The sequence below is a fragment of the Mustela nigripes genome, chromosome 10, assembly GCF_022355385.1.
Source record: "Mustela nigripes isolate SB6536 chromosome 10, MUSNIG.SB6536, whole genome shotgun sequence".
NCBI classification, from domain to species: Eukaryota; Metazoa; Chordata; class Mammalia; order Carnivora; family Mustelidae; genus Mustela; species Mustela nigripes.
Window position 1 is genome coordinate 40,555,764 of NC_081566.1, and position 20,047 is coordinate 40,575,810.

The following is a 20,047-nucleotide window of genomic DNA, read 5'->3' on the forward strand; positions in this document are numbered from 1 at the left end:
ATAACTAAGTGGCTGGCTGCCATCTAAGAGAGCTAGAAAAACAAGAACCACCCCTAAATTAGGGGTACCTCTGTACACGCATGAGCAAAGCTTGTAAGACTGGGAGGAGTGGAAAGAGAGCAAAGAGTTTCAGTTTCTGCAGAATATTCAGTTATGGATGCCATATATGAATGATTTGGGAATTTGGTCTGAAACTCACAAAAGTCAGCAGTAAAGATAGCCATCGGTTCTTTACCCCCTCACTTCCCTGCCTCCCCTGGATCTCTTCCTGATAGGAGGAGTCACATGTTTCATAGCTGTGGTCTGATCAGCAGGCGCAATCCATCTGCTGAGGAAAGGTTGGCAGGCTCCTTTACAGAAAATAACTTCCTCTTTGGCTCCCCCTTCCCTTTTCTCTGGAAATATCAGGATTTTTTGCAGTGTTGCAGGACAGGCCTTCCGGATAGCTGTTTACGTCACGTGACATAACTCTAAGCGAAGAGTGAATAAAATCCTAAAGTCAAGAGGGTATGTACTAAATGAGCTCAAAATTGAGTCCTCTTTATTCTGTTTGGCTTTCATGTAAACTCCAAGTGTGAGAGGAGTCGATACCTATGCCATTTTTATATAAATATTTTACCCACAAGGATAAAGGGATAGGCTACCTCTTACCCATGTCTAACAGAGAAACACAGAAGAGCTACTTGGCTAACATGTAAGGTGAATGGGAAGAAGAGAAAGGACATACAGCTGATCGCCTGCTCCCCCCAAATATCTGCAAGACAGTGCTGGTTAGCCATAAACTCTCTTACAGGCATTTGAGACAACTGATTTTTAATATTTTCTTAAAAAAATACAAAGGAAATGAACTCTTGAGGTCAATACAACTCAGGGGAAGAGGACAAAATGAAATTTTGGAATAAAGGGAAAGTGCATCCTTGTTTAGGTTATCACATCCCCAACACTCCCAATACCCACAAAATCAAGAATTTCACTCCAAAACACAGGGGAGCCTTGCATGGTGGCTCAGAAATGGCGATACCAAGTACTGGAACTAACAAAAGGATTTTGGTTGTTCTTGATTATTCTGTCCTGGGATGAGTAAAATCCACTCTAAGGACAGGTGAGGGAACCTTCTAGTAGGAAAAGCACTCATTGTACCAAACACAGCAGTAAAAAAGCACTCCTCAGCAGGAGTGTGCCCTTAAAAGAAACGGGGCTGTAATCGGGCAGCTGCATTTGTATGCTGCTCAAATCCTCAAATAAATAGTAACAAAGTATAATAGTGTAGTAGTATTTGATTCAACACAGAAAGAGTGTCTCACCCCCTCAGGGCAAACCATGCCATGGATAGGCGAGCCCTGGCAGGAAATAAGACGATTGTAAAATCACAGGTACTTCTAGTTTGTTCCCAGGCATACCGAACTCCCACATTTATTCCCTATCTGTTCACCCCAACATTTGTTCACTCTTATTCTGTCAGTCTCCAGTGCCAAGATGCACACCATTCTAGTTCAGAAAGACCATGGGGAAATAAAAAGATCCTTCCAATAATACACCCTTGTAAGTCTTCCAGGTTATACTTCAGTGGTGTTCTAGGTTCATTCACATTCCATTAAATTCCATTGACTTCCCTTACTCTAAACCCAGTCCTGATATACCAACCCGGTCCCTTAAGGGAGTGCCAGGTCTCTCCCCAAGCCCTCCAGATTTTGACAGGGGGCTTTTCCCTTTGTTATTCTCCGGAATGGAATTGTGTTGCCCCTAGCTACTGTAGACTAGGAAAGATATTCTTGGAAAACAAGACTTGGGTTTTACCCAGCTTACTCAAGTTCGTATCCTCCCAATCATCTACACGCTGGATACTGCCCACATCTAGTAGGTCACACTCACCGTCCTTCTCTGCAATACATGAGGCACAACAGACACAGATTCTCCTGAGCACACGAGAGTGCTCTCTACACCAGAAGGGGAGGTGATCTGGCCTCTCAGATCCATTCGGTGTGCACGGTCTTCCCTTGAGTGTCTGTTACCCACCCTCCTCAGGGACAACTACCAGTGCAAGGCGGAGTGTGTGTCAAGTAAGTACAATCATCACTGCGCTGGTGCTTGTAATCATCCTGTGCACACAGTGAGAAATAGATATTCTGGAAAGGATCCTTGACTCTCCCATAAACTGTCCCCCTTGGACTGGTCACTAGCTCTGGATGGTGCTCCAACAGTGGTCACTTCTCACGAAGAACACACACGCCAGCATCACAGCGCTGGGTTCCCATGGATGTCACTACTTCCCAGTTGTCGATGATAGGGTCATAGCACTCAATGCTACTCAGCAGGGAATTCCCATCATATCTGAGTGGGGAAGAAGCAAAAGAAGAAAATAAACTTTCTCTTCCTTTCCATACAGTCCTACATTAAAGGCTGCCACTGGAGAGATCTCCCCCAACCTAAAGTCTGTCTTGATCCAAGGATTTGGATTGGATCACTTGGTCCTGGATGCATGACGACTTTAGTCTGGCTTCCAAATCCTTACCCTGCAATAGCATAAAGTCTCCCTCGAAGCACCGTGGCCCCTACATAGCATCGTGGAGTGGTCATACTAGTGACAGTTGTCCAGGAATCGGTGCGAATGTTGTATGCTTCCACAGAAGAAAGGTGGGCTGTACCATCAAATCCCCCTACCACATAAATATGGTCATTCAGCAGGGCTACTCCTGCACCTGGGGGAAAAAAAGGCATAGCAAGTGAATACTACTAACCTTAGGATCAGAATTCTAAAAAAACATGATCACTAATGGCTAGCTAAACTCTAAGGTAGTTGAGGGATGTGGACTAGGGCCAGACAGGCCTAGAATTATCTAGTTGTCTTTATTATCACTATACAGGGATAATAAAGATAGTGATAAGATAGGCAAAGAGGAGAACAGAACCTCACTCCTTTTACTCTTAAGTGTATAGTGAAGAAAGAACTTCAACTCTGATTTGTTGATCTCTCATTTCTGACTGTAGCACCACTGCATAATGTAAAGATTTGTCAGCATGGTCTACTGTCCTTTCCCTTAGATATGACTGGTCTTACCAGAGCGTTTGGTGGCCATGGGTGTAACATTAGTCCAGTGTCCTGTGTGGGGATCATATTTCTCAACTGAATTTAAGATATTCAGGCCATCATATCCTCCTGAAAAAGCAGAGAGCATTTCGGAAAGAATGGGAAATCCTCATGCCCATTCCCAGGCTGCCTTTCTCTTGGGTATTTCAACTAGTTCTTTTAATTTCAGTTCTTAAGAGTTTCAATAATCCAGAGAGAAATCTGACAGTAACCTAATTTTTGCTTCCACAAAAAAGTCCCAGCTAAGAGAAAAGATATGAAGATAGACTAGGATTTTAGTTGAAAAAGTCTATGAACTTTATTTTATTAAAAAGGGATCCCCATCTTGGGGCGCCTGGGTGGCTCAGTGGGTTGAGCCTCTACCTTCGGCTCAGGTCATGATCCCAGGGGCCTGGGATTGAGTCCCGCACAGGGCTCTCTGCTCAGCAGGGAGCCTGCTTCTCCTCATCTCTCTGTCTGTCTCTCTGCCTATTTGTGATCTCTCTCTCTGTCAAATAAATAAATAAAATCTTAAAAAAAAAAGAAAAAAAAAGGGATCCCCACCTAGAAGTTGCCACCCATTAAGTTCCCTCCCATTGCTGCCTCCCAGACTGAATACCTAGGCAGTAGATCACTCCGCTGGCCACAACTAGTCCAGCACCCTCCCGGGCTGTCTGCATATCTCCTAGCATGCTCCACTGGTCAATGTTTGGGTCATATCGCTCCATACTGGTATGACGCCTGCTTCCGTCAAAGCCTCCGGACACATAGATCATATCTGCTCAGAATGAATGAATCATAGACTATTAGAAGATGAGAGATTTCTAATAACTCCTCTCTTTATAAATTCCCCACAAGTACTTCAAATGTTTGGGAACAAAAACAAAGTGTTTTTCATGGGTATGTCAAGTCTTATAGATAAGGAAGGAAGACATCACAGTTAAGACATCTGAAAAGAGGGGCGCCTGGGTGTCTCAGTGGGTTAAAGCCTCTGCCTTCAGCTCAGGTCATGATCTCAGGGTCCTGGAATTGAGCCCTGCATCAGACTCTCTGCTCACCAGGGAGCCTGCTTCCTCCTCTCTCTGCCTGCCTCTCTGCCTGCTTGTGATCTCTCTCTGTCAAATAAATAAATAAAATCTTAAAAAAAAAAAAGACATCTGTAAAGATGGGGTGCCTGGGTGGCTCAGTCACTTGGGCACTTGACTCTTGATTTTGGCTCAGGTCATGATCTCAGGAGGACTGTGGGATTGGGCCCCACGTCAGGGTCTGTGCTCAGCAGGGAGTCTGCTGGAGATCCTAACCCTCTGCTCCTACCCCTACCACACCCCTGCTAGTATGTGCCCGTACTCTCTCTAAAATAATAAATCTTAAAAAAAAAAAAAAAAAGACATCTACGGGTATCTGGGCATTTCAGTTGGTTAAGTGTCTAACTTTGGTTCAGGTCATGATCTCAGGGTCCTGGGATCAAGCCCTGAGATTGGGAGGGGGGTGGTCCCTGCTCAGCAGGGAGTCTGTTTCCCCCACTGTCCCTCTCCCCACTTGTGTACTCTCTCTCTCTAATAAATAAATAAAATCTAAGGAAAAAAAAAAAGGACACCTACAAAGAATGGGGTCAGATGGAATCCTCAAAGACTGGCTCGAGTTTGCAAAAATACAACTAGGACCAATTCTCCACTCAGCACATGGAACTTGATTTACCAACTCTGTTGTCAGTGCTGAAATATCCATTAATCCTGAAAAGCTTTGGTAACATTACTATTTCCAAAAGCAAAAAGGAATATTTATCCTTACCAGTATCTTGCACATTTCACATTCCTGCCAGCTAACAGGAGAGGTAGGAATACTGATCCAGCCACAACAGAATGGAAACAATGCCCTGCACACCAAGCATACCTCCGAGGGTAGTGGCTCCAGCGAGGCCTCGTCGGACATTCATAGGGGCTACGGAATACCAGACCCCATCCTCATCTGCTGTGTAGTCGAGGCATTCCACTGAACTGAGGCGGGAACGACCATCATAGCCACCAATTACATAGATCCGGTCATGCAGGGACACGGAGGCCACATAACGTCTCTTACGAGTGATACTCTATGGGTTTAGGAGAGAAGAGATACAGATCATTTTAGGCATGCAAGTCGTAGACTTTACTTTTTGCCAACCTTCCTATTTTTATCTACATTCCTCTCCTTCACTTGTCACCATAAACCCTTTCTAAGAAAGGGGTTCACACTCATGTGGTCTCCACTGTCTACTGAATGAACACCCTCTTGCTTGTTACGATGCTTTTCAAGATGCAACCCTTCTGAACATTTGCCTCTTTCCAAGGTTTCCAAAAAGTTTAATGTCTTCCCATTATCCAGCATCTGATTCCTTTCTAATCTACTATCTATTCTAGGGCTAAAGAACTATATATCCTTTATATCCTTCTATAAGGCAGAAAAGTATCCCCAAACTGCTGATCAAAGGGCCAGCGATCCTAAAAGTTAGGAGGGTAGATTAAAAGATTTCCATGTTTTGTGGGGTACCTGGGTGGCTCAGTTGGTTGAGCTCGTCTGACTCTTGATTTTGGCCCAGGTCATAATCTCAGGGTGGTGGGATCAAGCCCCAAGTTGGGCTCCTACTTCAGTGGGGAATCTGCTTTTCTCCTCCTCCTTTTCCCTCTGCCCCTGCCCTGACTTGACTCCTCTTGCTCCAAATAAATAAATAATCTTAAAAAAATTTTTTCCCATGTTTTCTCAGAATTATTATTGTTCATCCAGCACTAAAAAGAGACATATTGAGGGAGAAAGATAACAAAGACTTCAAGTAAATACTAGCTCAATGTAATATAATTTAACATTGAGTTCAGTTTAAGAGAGTATGATAATAGAGCATGTTGAGAGTTACACAGAGAGCTCAGGAAGGTGCCCCAATAGTGGTGGGCCAGGAAAGTTTAATTTGACACAGGTCCTTTCATAGTTCTGAAGTCTGATCTCCTACCTAAATGGTCATTAACTACTGACAGACTGATCTAGAACCCACTATGTGCATGACGCCATTATGAAGAGCATCATGCGGTTACTAGACTTTGCTACCTGCAGGGCTGGATTAGTTAGAATCTCGAGTCAGGGACTGAGGACATTTACTCTTTCCCCATGACTGGTTCTCCTACTGCTTACTGGCAAAAAGCTCCACTCCTGGGTCTTGGGGTCATATTTCTCTACCACATCGATGGGAGACTGCTGGCTTCCGAAGCCCCCGACCACCAGAAGCACTTCATTGGCTCCTGAGGACAGAGAGAGAAAAAGACAGGTTACTTTACCATCCCAGGGGAAACGTAAGTAGAAACAGTTATAAGATTTTGTTTTATGTGGCACAGAGAACAATCTGCAATAGGACCTTCATCATAAGGCTGCCTAATAGGAAACTACTTCTTTCCGAGGCACTAGCTCTTGAGGACCTGGATCTCTGAAATTAAAATTTTAAGACAACATCAAAACTCCGAAGGCAAACTTGAACACGTTTTCCAACCTATCTAGATGACTCTGGTTGACATAATAAGTGAGGGTCTCAGTGCAGGTAGGGGACTAAAGCGGGCTTCCCTTCTCAGCCTGTAAAACTCAAAATGGGAGTTTTTGGTAAGGGGGAAAGAACATTCTCCTAATGTAGTCTCAAGAAAGTTAGAATTTATGGTTTAAGAACCAAGTTATAGATTTTAAAACTCTCTTTCCATCAGTTTTTTCCAATTTAGCCAACTTTAAGATCATGTTCCCTGCCCATTCATCACAACTGCCAGGTAGTCGTAACAGCAGGCTTTTAAAGAGACTCTTTCCCTACTGTTTTCCCAAAGAAGGTATTCTGGTGGCCTTTATATCTTCCCCTCTTCCTTAAAGGCTTCTTGTGATATCTCCTCCTTTACCTCTTCAAAGAGCAAAATATTGGGCGCCTGGGTGGCTCAGTGGGTTAAGCCGCTGCCTTCGGCTCAGGTCATGATCTCAGGGTCCTGGGATCGAGCCCCACATCGGGCTCTCTGCTCAGCAGGGAGCCTGCTTCCTTCTCTCTCTCTCTGCCTGCCTCTCAGTGTACTTGTAATTTCTCTCTGTCAAATAAATAAATAAAAAAAATCTTAAAAAAAAATTAAAAAAAAAAAAAGAGCAAAATATTTCGAGAAAATCCTCTGTACATGTGCTCTCCTAGAGTTCATGGAGAGAATCAAGCATTTTGTAAATTCAATTACTAGAAGGGCACTGAGGAAACCAAAGCAATCTTATAAGTAACTAAACTTGAAAGAGCGAATGGAGTACCTTTAAAAAACACAGATGCAGGGGCACCTGAGTAGCTCAGTGGGTTGAAGCCTCTGCCTTCGGCCGAGGTCATGATCCCAGGGTCCTGGGATCGAGCCCCACATCGGGCTCTCTGCTCAGCAGGGACCCTGCTTACCCCTTTCTCTCTGCCTGCCTTTCTGCCTACTTGTGATCTCTGTGTGGTTGTCTGTCAAATAAATAAATAAATTTTTTTAAAAAAGATTTTATTTATTTATCTGACAGAGAGAAATCACAAGTAGATGGAGAGGCAGGCAGAGAGAGAGAGAGGGAAGCAGGCTCCCTGCTGAGCAGAGAGCCCAATGCGGAACTCGATCCCAGGACCCTGAGATCATGACCCGAGCCGAAGGCAGCGGCCTAACCCACTGAGCCACCCAGGCACCCAATAAATAAAATCTTTTTTTTTTTTTAAAAGATTTTATTTATTTATTTGAGAGAGAGACAGTGAGAGAGAGCATGAGCAAGGAGGGAGGTCAGAGGGAGAAGCAGACTCCCCATGGAGCTGGGAGCCCGATGCGGGACTCGATCCCGGGACTCCAGGATCATGACCTGAGCTGAAAGCAGTCATCCAACCGAGCCACCCAGGTGCCCCAATAAATAAAATCTTAAAAGAAAACCAAACCACAGATGCACCCCAATGAATAATGGCTCCGATAATCATTATCAAAAGCTACTATAATCATTAAGGAAAAACAAAAATACTACTTCATAATGCTCCATAGGAAGTACACCACCATCACCAATGAAGTATTCTTGCTAAAAAAAATGAACCCAAATCTTGAAACTTACTAGTCTAACCACCAGTTTACAGGCAATTCAGGGGACAGAACATACTAAATGACACTACATGGATGCAATCAGCAAAACTGAGAATGTGGTAAATTCTACAAGTCAAACAGCTTGGTTTCTTCAACAAATAAATTGCAAGGAAATATCAAAGTAGGATGGAAAAACCAATGGATTAAAAGAGCCTAAAGAGAGGGGCACCTGGGTGGCTCAGTGGGTTAGAACCTTTGCCTTCAACTCAGGTCATGATCCCAGGGTGCTGGGATAGAGCCCTGCATCGAGCCCCACATGGGGCTCTCCGCTCAGCAGGGAGCCTGCCTTCCTTCTCTCTCTGCCTGCCTCTCTGCCTACGTGTGATCTCTGTCCGTCAAATAAGTAAATAAAATCCTTACAAAAAATAAATAAATAGGGACGCCTGGGTGGCTCAGTTGGTTAAGCAGCTGCCTTCAGCTCAGATCATGATCCTGGCGTCCTGGGATCAAGTCCCGCATCGGGCTCCTTGCTTGGCAGGGAGTCTGCTTCTCCCTCTGCCTGCCATTCTGTCTGCCTGTGTTCGCTCTCTCTCCCTCTGACAAAAAATAAATAAATAAATAAATAAACAAATAAAAGAGCTCAACGCAACATGTGGACCTTGTCTGGATCACAAGTGGGGCAACATAAGTGTTCAAAAACAAAACTGGGGGAATATGAACATGTCCTTGATATCTGATGAAAATAAACTGGTTGTGGGTTTTCTTTTTTTAAAGGCTTTATTTATTAGAACACGGCAGGGGGAGCAACAGGCAGAGGGAGAAGCAGGATCCTTGCTGAGGAGGGAGCCCAATGTGGGACTCCAACCCTGAGATCATGACGGCCAACCGTCTGACCCACCCAGGTGCCTCTGGCTGTGCAATTCCTTTGAAGAGTGAGAATGGCATTTTTTTTTAAATAATTTTATTTATTTGACAGACCAAGATCATAAGTAGGCAGAGAGTCAGGCAGAGAGAGAGAGTGAGAGAGAGAGAGAGAGAGAGGAGGAAGCAGGCTCCCCGCCGAGCAGACAGCCTGATGCGGGGCTCAATCCCAGGACCCTGGGATCATGACCTGAGCCAAAGGCAGAGGCTTAACCCCCTGAGCCACCCAGGTGCCCCAGAGAATGGCATTTTAAACACATTTTTTAAAAGCCCTTTATCTTTCAGAGATACATATGAAAGCATAATATATATGGGTAGAATTATATCTTGAGATTTGCTTCTAAATTGGCGATGAGTTGCTAATTATTGAAAATGGATGATGGGTATGGGGAGTCTTTATATTATTCTGTTTCTGTGTATGTTTGAAATTTTTCCTAATAACTCACACATGAACCCTTAAGTTTAACCTCATTAAAGAGAGCATCTGTCTTGTGTACTTGCCAAATAAAATAAGTGGATCCTTTTCCAAGGTGAGCCAGTAAGCAGGTCTCAGGAGTCCGTTCCTTTTAGAAAAGCAAAGCATTTGAACAAAGGGTTCTTTCATATTATGCTTATTTGTGCATAGAATTCCTTCAAGCTTGGAGAAGCCAGAACCACAAAGTATTTGCTTCTTCCTTGGTAGCATTATTCCCCTATTTGTCCCTTTCTTATGGCACCTTTTCTCTCCCTTTGATTTGAACAGAGGCAATAAAGGCCATCCTTCTATCCAAACATATTTCCCCTGATAGACAAATATGATGCTAGGGACACCTGGGTGGCTCAGTTCATTAAGTGTGAGACTCTTGATTTTGGCTCAGGTCATGGTCTCAGGGTTGTGAGATCAAGCCCTTTGTCAGGCTCCATGCTGGGTGTGCAGCATGCGTAAGATTCTTTCTCTCCCTCTGCACGGCCCCCCACCCCCGGCCCAAGTAAGAAAACAGTAATAAAAAAATCTAAATCTTTTTAAAAATAGTGATGCTAGTGAATGATACCGGTATGGCTAAGACAATGAAAATACTCCAAAACTGAGAGGTATTTTCTATGCTTTGTACATTTAAAAAATTTCCACTGATTTTCAGCTTTAATTCCTGCTGCTTTATGTAATTACCAAACAAAAAATGGCAACAACAACAACAACAAAAAACCTAGGGAAAAAAACATTCTTTCTTGATAATCTGATCTCACTCAGGCAGATTTTGAGGGATGGGGACATAAAAACACATAGGAAATATTCAGATTATGCTACAAAACCCAGAGAACTGACAATACTTCCTCTTATTTCAAAGTTTCTCAGTAACTATATGTCTACAGTGGAACATGGACAAAGGTGTCAGTGAGTCACTCAGTTATTTTATGGCTCTAAATGCCTAGCACCCTAGATCATTGGTTCCAGAACTTCTTTGCCACAAAGCACTCTTTTCATTATTTTTCCAAGATAGACCTCATGTTCTAAAAAACGATCTACCAAGATGTATTAATAAACTAACTTCCCTATTACTGCCAGGGTTACATATAAGTGCCAACGTAAGTATGAGAACACCAGTGTTTTCACAATGAACAGATATAATTTTAGTTTTGATGTCTTTATTTAGTGTAGTAGCTTTGTCTAGCAGAAAAGCCATTTCCTTTTAGAAAATTTGAGAAATAACTTGAGGATTAGTATATTCTTATCTTTACTTGCATACTAACCCCCACTGGTTAAAAAGACTTAGAAATCATTTCTTATGATTATAAAACGTAAGTAAAATACATGCTCACTGGTAAAAGAACTTAGAAAATAGAGACAAGTATTATGCAAAATGTTTACCTGTAATTCCACAACATGAAGACACACCAAAATTTAAGAGATTATTCCCTTCCAGCCTTGTTTTTAAATATTTATATAACATAAATGGGACCACATTTTTTGTATCCTAGTTTTTTAAATTATTTTTTTATTATTTTATTTTAAGTAATCTCTACATCCACAACCAATGTGTGGCTTGAACTCACAACCCTGAGATAAAGAGCTGCATGCTTCACCAACTGAGCCAGCCAGGCGACCCCCTCCAGCTGCTTATATATATATATTTTCAAAAATTTTATTTATTTATATGACAGATCACAAGTAGGCAGAGAGAGAAGGAAACAGGTCCCCACTGAGCAGAGAGCCTGATGCAGGGCTTGATCCAAGGACCCTGGGATCATGAACTGAGCTGAAGGCAGAGGCTTTACCCCACTGAGCCACCCAAGTGCCCCTCCAGCTGTTTATATTTAATTTCCCGAAGATATTAACAAAAATCTTTTAATGCATAATTTTACTATTCTTAGGCATTTCAGGTGCTTGTAATTTGGGACTATAAATAATCACATATAGTCCTGTAATAAATATGCTTGAATATGAAATCCCAGTTATTTTCTTAGGACAGAAATAGGAGGGTTGCTGGAGTGAAGAATGTGAGCTTAAAAAAAACTTCTAATATACATTATAAGAGGAGCGCCTGGGATTCTCAGTCAGTTAAGTGTCTGCCTTCTGCTCAGATCACGATCTCAGAGTCCTAGATTGGAGTCCTGAGATGGGCTCCCTGCTCGGCATGGAGTTTGCCTCTCCATCAGCTCCCACCACACCACCCCCCCGACCTTGCTGGTACATGTGCTTGCTCTTTTTCTCTCTCAAATAAATAAAAAATTTTTTAAAGAATATATGTATATTCTAAGAATACTTTCTGAGGTTTAAACCAATTTATATTGCCACCAACAATATAAGGTTGCCAATTCATTCTACTCTCTGTAGCTAGATAGTTTTCTAATCTCTGATGCTTTGGTAGACAAAAACAAAAAATTGTAGTTATTGTTTTAATTCTTTCCTTATTACTAATAAGACGTTACTAGTAATTAGGTTGAATTTCCCCCCTCATATTTAGTAGTCAATTGTACCTCATCTGTGAACTATACGTTCAAGTCTTTAGTGTTTCTCTCATGTATTTTTATTATGAGCTCTTTATATACATATATACACACATGTATATATACCTTTATAGATATATATCTTTATATATAATATATATTATATACAAATAAATAACTCTTTGCCACGGTTGTAGCAAATCTACCTAATCTGTCTTATGATGTTGTGCATGATTTTTATTTAGTCAAATACACTGACCTGTTCCTTTGTGATTTCTTCTATTGCTTTGTGCCTAGGAAGTCTTTCTCTCCCAGGAGAACTCCCAAGTGTTTCAATGTCTTCAGACCCTAAGCTGGGGACACTACTTTAACAAGCTAATGTGAAACGAGCTAGTGAAAGGAATAATTAGAAGGAACCCTGTTTCTTCTCTACTAATGAATGGCGGGCTGGGGGGACAGGGGACTGGACTTGTTAAGTTAGATTTCTCTGTATCATGAAGAAAGTATGCCTAAAACACCTGACAAAAAAAGTATGAAAAAAGCACATTAGTAAAACTGAGACATCTTGACAGGGCCACTGTCATTACTGGGTGGTGGGGGCAGGGGACGGAATGTGTGTGGGCTGTGGTGTGCTGTCAGAGGACTACAGCAGACAGCCTGCAGGACTGTTAACATCACAGGGTTCAGAGACTACATTTCCACATGTATTGATTTTTAGCTTAGAAAAGGAGATGGTGACAAATTAGCAACTGCAATTTCCACTGTACCTTCTATAAAAGAATAATGGGTAAAAGGTAACTAAGACAAAATCCCCACCCATTATCTGGCATCAATTTTTATGTAGCTGTAAATTTAATTTCCTTATGTGTATGCAGAAGAATCATTATCCTGGTAGCTGGTTTAGCAATCTGTGTAGAGAGATGGGTAAAAAAGACATGATGGTAGGAACAAATTTACTTTTAAGGCACTGACAAGGAGATGCTAAAATAAGAATCTAGTTGGAGACAGCTTCAGAATTTCTTTTCTGGAACTTCTGAAAAATAACCTCACCACTCTAAGGGCATGTAGAATCATATACTAATCTCTCAAGATCTTCTCTGTATTTCTAACATTTCTACACTGAAATACATCGACGTACAGTGCTTATGCCGTTAAAAAATTATAGGAGACAAATCATCATTCTACTTAAAGCAGTAAGTAAAGCTTAATTATCAATTAACAACTTCATATATATGAGTCCACAGTTAGATAAGAGAAAAAGTAGACAAGAACAAAAAATGCCCCATAGATCATTTATAATCTATAATAGTGGAATAGGAAAGATAGGAACCAGAAGTTAGGTAATATCTGAGTACTTATTTAACCTGTCAGCTACAATGTCAGGCATCTTACATATACTATCCTATTTAACCTCCACAACAACCCACTGAATGAAGAAATTAGTATCCTCATTTTAGACTTCCTTTAAAAAAAAAAAAACATTTTATTTATTTATTTGACAGAAAGAGAGATCACAAGTAGGCAGGCAGAGATAGAGGGGGAAGCAGGCTCCCTGCTGAACAGAGAGCCTGATGCAGGGCTTGATCCCAGGACCCTGAGATCATGACCTGAGCTAAAGGCAGAGAGGCTTAACCCACTGAGCCACCCAGGCACCCCAGTATCCTCATTTTAGAGGATAAATTGGCTCAGATAAATTGATACCTTACCTAAGGTCACACAACCATCATTGATGGAGTTGTGATTTGAACCTAAGTCTCTTTGCTAAAGTAACAGCTAATGTATGTGCCAAGAACGGTCCTAAGCCTTTTAAATAAATTACTTCATTTACCCTTCCTAACAAACTTGGACATAAGAACTGTGATGATTCCCACTTTACAGAAGAGGCAACTGAAGCACAGAGAGGAAGTCTCCTGCCAAAGTTAGTATACCTAGTAAGTAGTAAGCTGGGATCTGCACGCACAGAGTCTGGCTCCAGAGTCAAGGCTCTGAACGACTGCATGTCACCACCAAAACCCCTGTACTGCACTCCCATACTTGTACACTTCTTTTCCTTCCTCTTCTCATTCCAGAATGTGAAACTACTACATGGCGTTTGAAATAATTTCTAATCCAGAAACTTCCAAAAATAGTGAGATTAAGGGGCACCTGGGTGGCTCAGTGAATTAGGCCTCTGCCTTTGGCTCAGGTCATGATCCCAGGGTCCTGGGATCCAGCCCCGCATCAGGCTCTCTGCTCATCGTGGAGCCTGCTTCCCTTCCTCTCTCTCTCTCTGCCTCCCTCTCTGCCTACTTGTGATCTCTGTCTGTCAAATAAATAAAATCTTTAAAAAAAAATAAGTGAAATAAAATTATATCTTTCTTAAAAAAGAAATATTTTATTTATTTATTTCACAGAGCCAGGCGGAAAACAAGCAGAGGGAGTGGCAGGCAGAGGGAAAGGGAGAAGCAGGCTCTCCACTGAGCAGAGAGCCTGATATGCGGCTCGATCCTAGGACCTGGGATCAGGACCTGGGCTGAAGGCAGACCCTTAAGCTAGTGAGCCACCCAGGCACCCCAATGAAATAAAATTATAACTTCTACTGTCTAATACTTGACAATTTAGAAAGTGTTGTTACATACTCTATTCCATTTAATCCTCCAAACAGTTATGTGAAAGAGATAGGGAAGTATCCTTAGTTTATAGGAGAGCTCAGGGTGGTAAAGTGACTTGTCCAAGATGACACCATTACTAAAAGATTAAAAACAGGTCTGACCCAGGTCTTTGTACTTCTTACTGAATGTTTTCAACTACATCAGCCACCAAGAGGTGTTGAGAAATATCCCTTCCTCCTGCCAAGATGCTAGCTTACCTAGACGAGCCCTCGTCCTGGGTCCCTGCATCTGACTTCGCAGTTCAGGCCTCAGATGAAACTTCTTTGCTTCATCAACTAGATCCCTGCACTGCAAACTACAGCGGATGAAAGGCTGAAACACAGCAGACAGTACAGTGACCCCCAGGGGCCACATCTTTAATATACAAGTATAAATGGCACACATAGGAAGTAACTTCTTGATACAGAAAATCAGTTCCAAAAGGGCTGCTGGTAATAACTATGCAGTGGGCTTCCACAAATTAAGAGAACAATTTTTTTAATAGACAATATATTATTACATGGTTCAAAAATCAAATGACGTAAAAAGATGTATTGAAAAGTATTCTCTCTCCACCTTAGCAGTAGGCATTAACTCTTTTTATTAGTTTGTTTGTACAGCCTTCCAGCGATTACACAAATATGAGTAGGAAATAGCTAATAACAATCTTTTTTTTTTTTTTATTCCTTCTAGTGTTTTATTTTGTACATTTATATGTGTGGGTAGCTAATAACAATCTTAAGGGAAAACTGAAAGGCCTCTGTTAATTCCTGAAATGGTAGGAAGAAGTAAATCTTGCCTGAAATAATTTCCCCAAGGTTCATAATAGCACCATCAGGATGCCTGTGTCTCCTGACGGAGCTCTGTACTGGGCAGCTCTCCTTTACATCCCCAGATTCACTCCACATCCTTTCCCAGTCTGCTTGCTGGCTTAGAAGGCTGACCTACATGAAGAATGTCATAGGGTCCGTAGGCCCGCTGGCTTCCGGCTGGGCTGAGCCAAGGAGGAGCTCTAGAAGAGCTCAGAGGGAGAAGGGGAGTGAGGCCAGGCTCCCTCACTGCGGGATGAGTGGTGAATTTGGGATTTCAGTCTCCTGACTTGGACTCAAGAGTCTGCACTATGAACCACAGTGTAAAGAACAGAGTGATGGCTATATGAGTTGTTAGAAATTACAAATATGAGAAAAAGTTTGACACGTGACACTAACCAGCCTACAACTTTTCTAATGTGACCTGGAAAACTGTGTACGTAGTTAATTCCCTAAGAGGTCTGGGGCTGGTCCAGGAGGAAGAACACATTCACTGACCTGATCTTTATTTATATGTTAAATGGCAGTATTTGCCCAAAATACGGTCTAGGTAAATCGGTGATATATATGGTAAAAATTATGAAAACCTACCACACAGGAAGAACTTGGGTCAGAAAGACACTTTTATAAATAAACACAGTATACCCCAAATTGGTACTAAAAATGCATCGAACTACTTTCATGTTGGAATCAGGAGAAGTCAAAAATAGACTTGATAATCAAAGCATCTTTTTCAGGGCTGTTTGGAACTGGAACTAATGGAGAAGGGGACATTTATCACCTCATGTTGCTTATATAAAACACATAGGGACATATAAAACAAAAAGACAAGAAAACAAAAATTAAACCATAGGTTTCCATCTCCAGAAGGCTGACTTGCCAAGCGACTGTCTAGAGACTAGTACCTAGTGCCACCCTCCACGTCAATCCTAGACAGGCTAGCTAATGTAGGCTCATAAACAATTTTGAGGACACAATACTAAGTTGCAAGAGATATTCAAGGCTTTGGACCCTGTGTGTTCTGCGTGCCTTACCTCAGCATCTATTACGTCTGTGATGTACCTGGGGGTCAGCAGGGGCATCCGGACGTACTGCAGCAGGTCAGGCAAGGATTCTTCTCGCTCCTTCTTGGCATGCTTCACCCAGTTGATGACAGCTTCAAAGACGGGCTCTTCAGAATCCACCTAAAAGTGTGTAATTACACAGCAGGGAACTCTGTTTTTCCAATGATCTCAGAAAGCAATCGTGCTTTCTCCTTCCTGTTCCCCATGCTCTCCCACCTTTATTTCTTCTCTTCCAGAAATTGCTAAGCACTTGGGAAAACAACACTTGTCCCACACGACTCACTAAGACCAATTAAAGAGCTGCAGTCAAACTGGATAAAAAAAAAAATCTGAGGGGCGCCTGGGTGGCTCAGTGGGTTAAAGCCTCTGCCTTTGGCTCAGGTCATGATCCCAGGGTCCTGGGATTGAGCCCCATGTCGGACTCTCTGCTCAGCAAGGAGCCTGCCCCTCTCTCTCTCTCTGCCTACTTGTGATCTCTGTCAAATAAATAAATAAAATCTTAAAAAAAAAAAAAACTCTATTAGAATTCTTTAAAACAACAACAGCAACAAAAAATCTGAGATGGGGCCTAATAAACCATCAGTCACAAGTTGGCTTTTACTTCAGAAGTTTTTCCATTTCTGAATTTTTTTTCTGGTCATTTCTGAAACTTTACAAGGGGAGGAGGAATCTGTTGCCCTATTCAAAAGTGGGTTTTTGTTGTTGTTGTTGTTGTTTTTTAAAGTATGCTCTTTGCTCAATGTGGGGCATGAACTCACAATGCTGAGATCAAGAGATGCATGCTCTACTGACTGAAGCAGCCAGGTGCCCCCCAAAATCAGCTCTTAAGATAACTTCTGTTCAATAAGTGTTGTCTGAGGACTTCCAGGATTGCTCCCCAACTCTTCCATCCAAGCCGATGAGGCGGGAACTTCTCTTATGTCATTATGCTATAATGCTGCAGTTTCCTAAGAAGTGTCCATTAGCATCTAAACAATTCCTATTTATCAGGCACTGTGCTTGGAGATGATAAATATAATTAATCATTTGGGGAGTGTATCTGTTCTGAGGTACCTTTCAGAATGTGACAGTGCCTAGATAAAGACATCATTCGTGAACTAAAAATAGAGAAAATGTCTCAGAATATTCATTCATTGGCTTTACTAAACACCTACTAAGTGCCAGCCACAGGGCTGGAAGCTGGTTATACACTGGTAACAAATCAGACATGAACTTTGTTTTTATGCAGGAAGAGAATGCAAAAATGAACAATCCCACTTTGTCATTATATACCATGTAGGAAAAGTACAGGGGCTAAGAGACAGAATAACATGAGGTTTCCTAATTCAGACTGATGGGTCAGAAAAGGCCTCCCTGTAGAAGAAATACATTTCAATCTGATGAATGGGTAGCAGTTAGCCAGGAAGAGTGAGAGAGGACTCCAAGGCAAAGAGAAGAGCACAGCAAAACCCTTGAGATGTACTGCCTAACACGGTAGTCACTAGCCATGTATGGCTATTTGTAGTTACACTAATTAAAATTAAGTTAAGTTAAAAACTCAGCTTCTCAGTCAACTAGCCACATTTCAAGTGCTCAGCAGCCACATGTGGCTACGGATTAGCAAACCGGACGGCATAACTATCGATCCTCTCCGTCTTCACATCACAGTCTACTGGACAGCACTGTCCTAGAGCAAAAACAGACAGACTACAGGCTGGTGTAGTAGAATGAATGAGGCAGGGGAAGAATGGTAAAAGATCAAGCTGGAGAGGTAGCCAAGGGATAGCTCAGAGAGAGCATTAGAAGACTGGAATTTACTCTAGCAGCAATAGAAAACCACTAAAAGGTTTCAACCAAGCTTGTGATAGGATCATACTGATGTTTGCAGATTACCCTGACTACCATGGGTAGAACAGTTTAGAAGGGCCAAGAGCTGGGATACCAATTAGAGGCTCCTCTGGTACATTAGGCAAAAGGTGATGGGTGCTTTGGGGTACCTGAGTAGGGTGCCTTGGTGATGGGTGCTTTGGGGTGCCTTTGGCTTAGGTTACGATCCCCAGAGTCCTGGGATCAGGCCCTGTGTCAGACTCCCTGATCAGTGGGGAGTCTGCTTCTCCCTTTCTCTCTGCCACTTACCCTGCTTGTGCTCTCTTTCTGTTAAATAAATGAATAAGACCTTTAAAAAAAAGGGGGGGGGGGGACAGGTGTTTAGACTATGGCAGTGGTGAGAGAAATTTATGCACCAAATCTATGGGAGGTCAAACTAACCCAGCTGCCTGATGCATTAGATACAGAGACCTGTGCAGAAGGTGGTCCACAATTAAAAGTCTTTTTTTACAGACAAGGACAAGTAATAGTTGTAAATAGCTACATGTTAGGCTCTGATATAGTCTAGGTTTAAATGAGATTTATCAATTTATAAAGGGGTTTTCCAATCCTAAGCAGATATCCTTGATCTCACTGAAGATGGAATAAACTAGTATTGCAGAGAAACAACTAAACTGGGAGGAAAAAACCCCTGCATTAATACTTCACTATGGAGAAAAATTTCCCCATCATAAATTTTCACAGGGAACTATTTTATGTATTGGATACTGATATTTAATGATCAGAATAGCCCTATGCACAAAGCACAATTACTATCTATGGCAGAGGAAACTGAAGATTAGTGGTTAGGTTAACATGTGTCACACAGCCAAAATAAACCCCAGGATGATTCTAAACCCCACGTCGTTTTAACCAGTACAATATACTGTTTCCCATTGCGTTAAATACTGTCGTTTTATATAATTAAGAGGAAGTATTAGTTGGGGAGTAAAACATCTGGTTCCTCTTTCTGGCTGGTATATGGAAGAGAAAAAAATGTGCCATTTGCTGTCTTTCCAGAAAAGGAGACAGTCGCAGTTTCTGAATAAAAGTTATTTTGCTGTACCTGTTCCATTTAATTTTATTCCAAAGTTTATATAGTTCTAAAACAAATGATTGCTGTGGCTGCTTGCTGATTTGGTCAATGAGAAACTAACTAGGCAACCTGCTCATAGTTTCTTGGAACAGAACAATCTGGAGCCAGATTGCCCAGATAGGACGACTGGTTCTACCACTTACTAGCTCTCATATGATGGGTACCCTCAAAGCCTCAGTTTCTTCCTTTAAAAAGTGGAGACACTTTTGAGAACTATATTAGATAAGATATACCACTAATATGGTATATCTTATTAATGGTATATATAGTATTAAGGTATATGCCGTATTATTACCAATAATACCAAGAATGGTACCGTTAAAATGAAAAGTCCAGAGTACAGGGATTTTTATCTTTTTTGTCCACAATCAGATCACAGGCACATGGAACTGTTCTGGATACACCGCATATATTTAATAAAGGAACCAATGGTAAAAGCTGAGTTAAGTTTTAGCTCTTTTATTACTATGCACAGTAAAATTTCAAGTCTATGGTACTCATCCTATGTATTTTCTCATGTATGGATAAATCAAGAAAAATCAAGATATCCTAGCAAGTTACCAGTTTCCCAAGTCTGAAGAATGTGCCATTTGTCTATACCTGGCATTTCAGTGCATGGACACAATGTCC

General features: G+C 41.8%; 1 protein-coding gene across 3 annotated transcripts in view; it reads right to left on the minus strand.

The window, feature by feature from the left end:
* Nucleotides 1-796: 796 nt before the first annotated feature.
* The window catches only part of KLHL12 (kelch like family member 12), a 30,731-nt gene continuing 11,480 nt past the window's right edge, over nt 797-20,047 (minus strand). For 2 of the 3 annotated variants that reach the window (XM_059413128.1, XM_059413126.1), the window contains exons 5-12: nt 16,447-16,596; nt 14,822-14,936; nt 6,227-6,333; nt 4,961-5,156; nt 3,687-3,845; nt 3,059-3,157; nt 2,513-2,699; nt 797-2,331 (exon numbers count right to left, since the gene is read on the minus strand). In XM_059413128.1, the coding sequence (XP_059269111.1) occupies nt 2,205-2,331; nt 2,513-2,699; nt 3,059-3,157; nt 3,687-3,845; nt 4,961-5,156; nt 6,227-6,333; nt 14,822-14,936; nt 16,447-16,596 (1,140 nt within the window). In that variant the 3' untranslated portion in view covers nt 797-2,204. The remainder of the gene's footprint in view (nt 2,332-2,512; nt 2,700-3,058; nt 3,158-3,686; nt 3,846-4,960; nt 5,157-6,226; nt 6,334-14,821; nt 14,937-16,446; nt 16,597-20,047) is intronic. The other variant, XM_059413127.1, reaches the window with a different exon arrangement.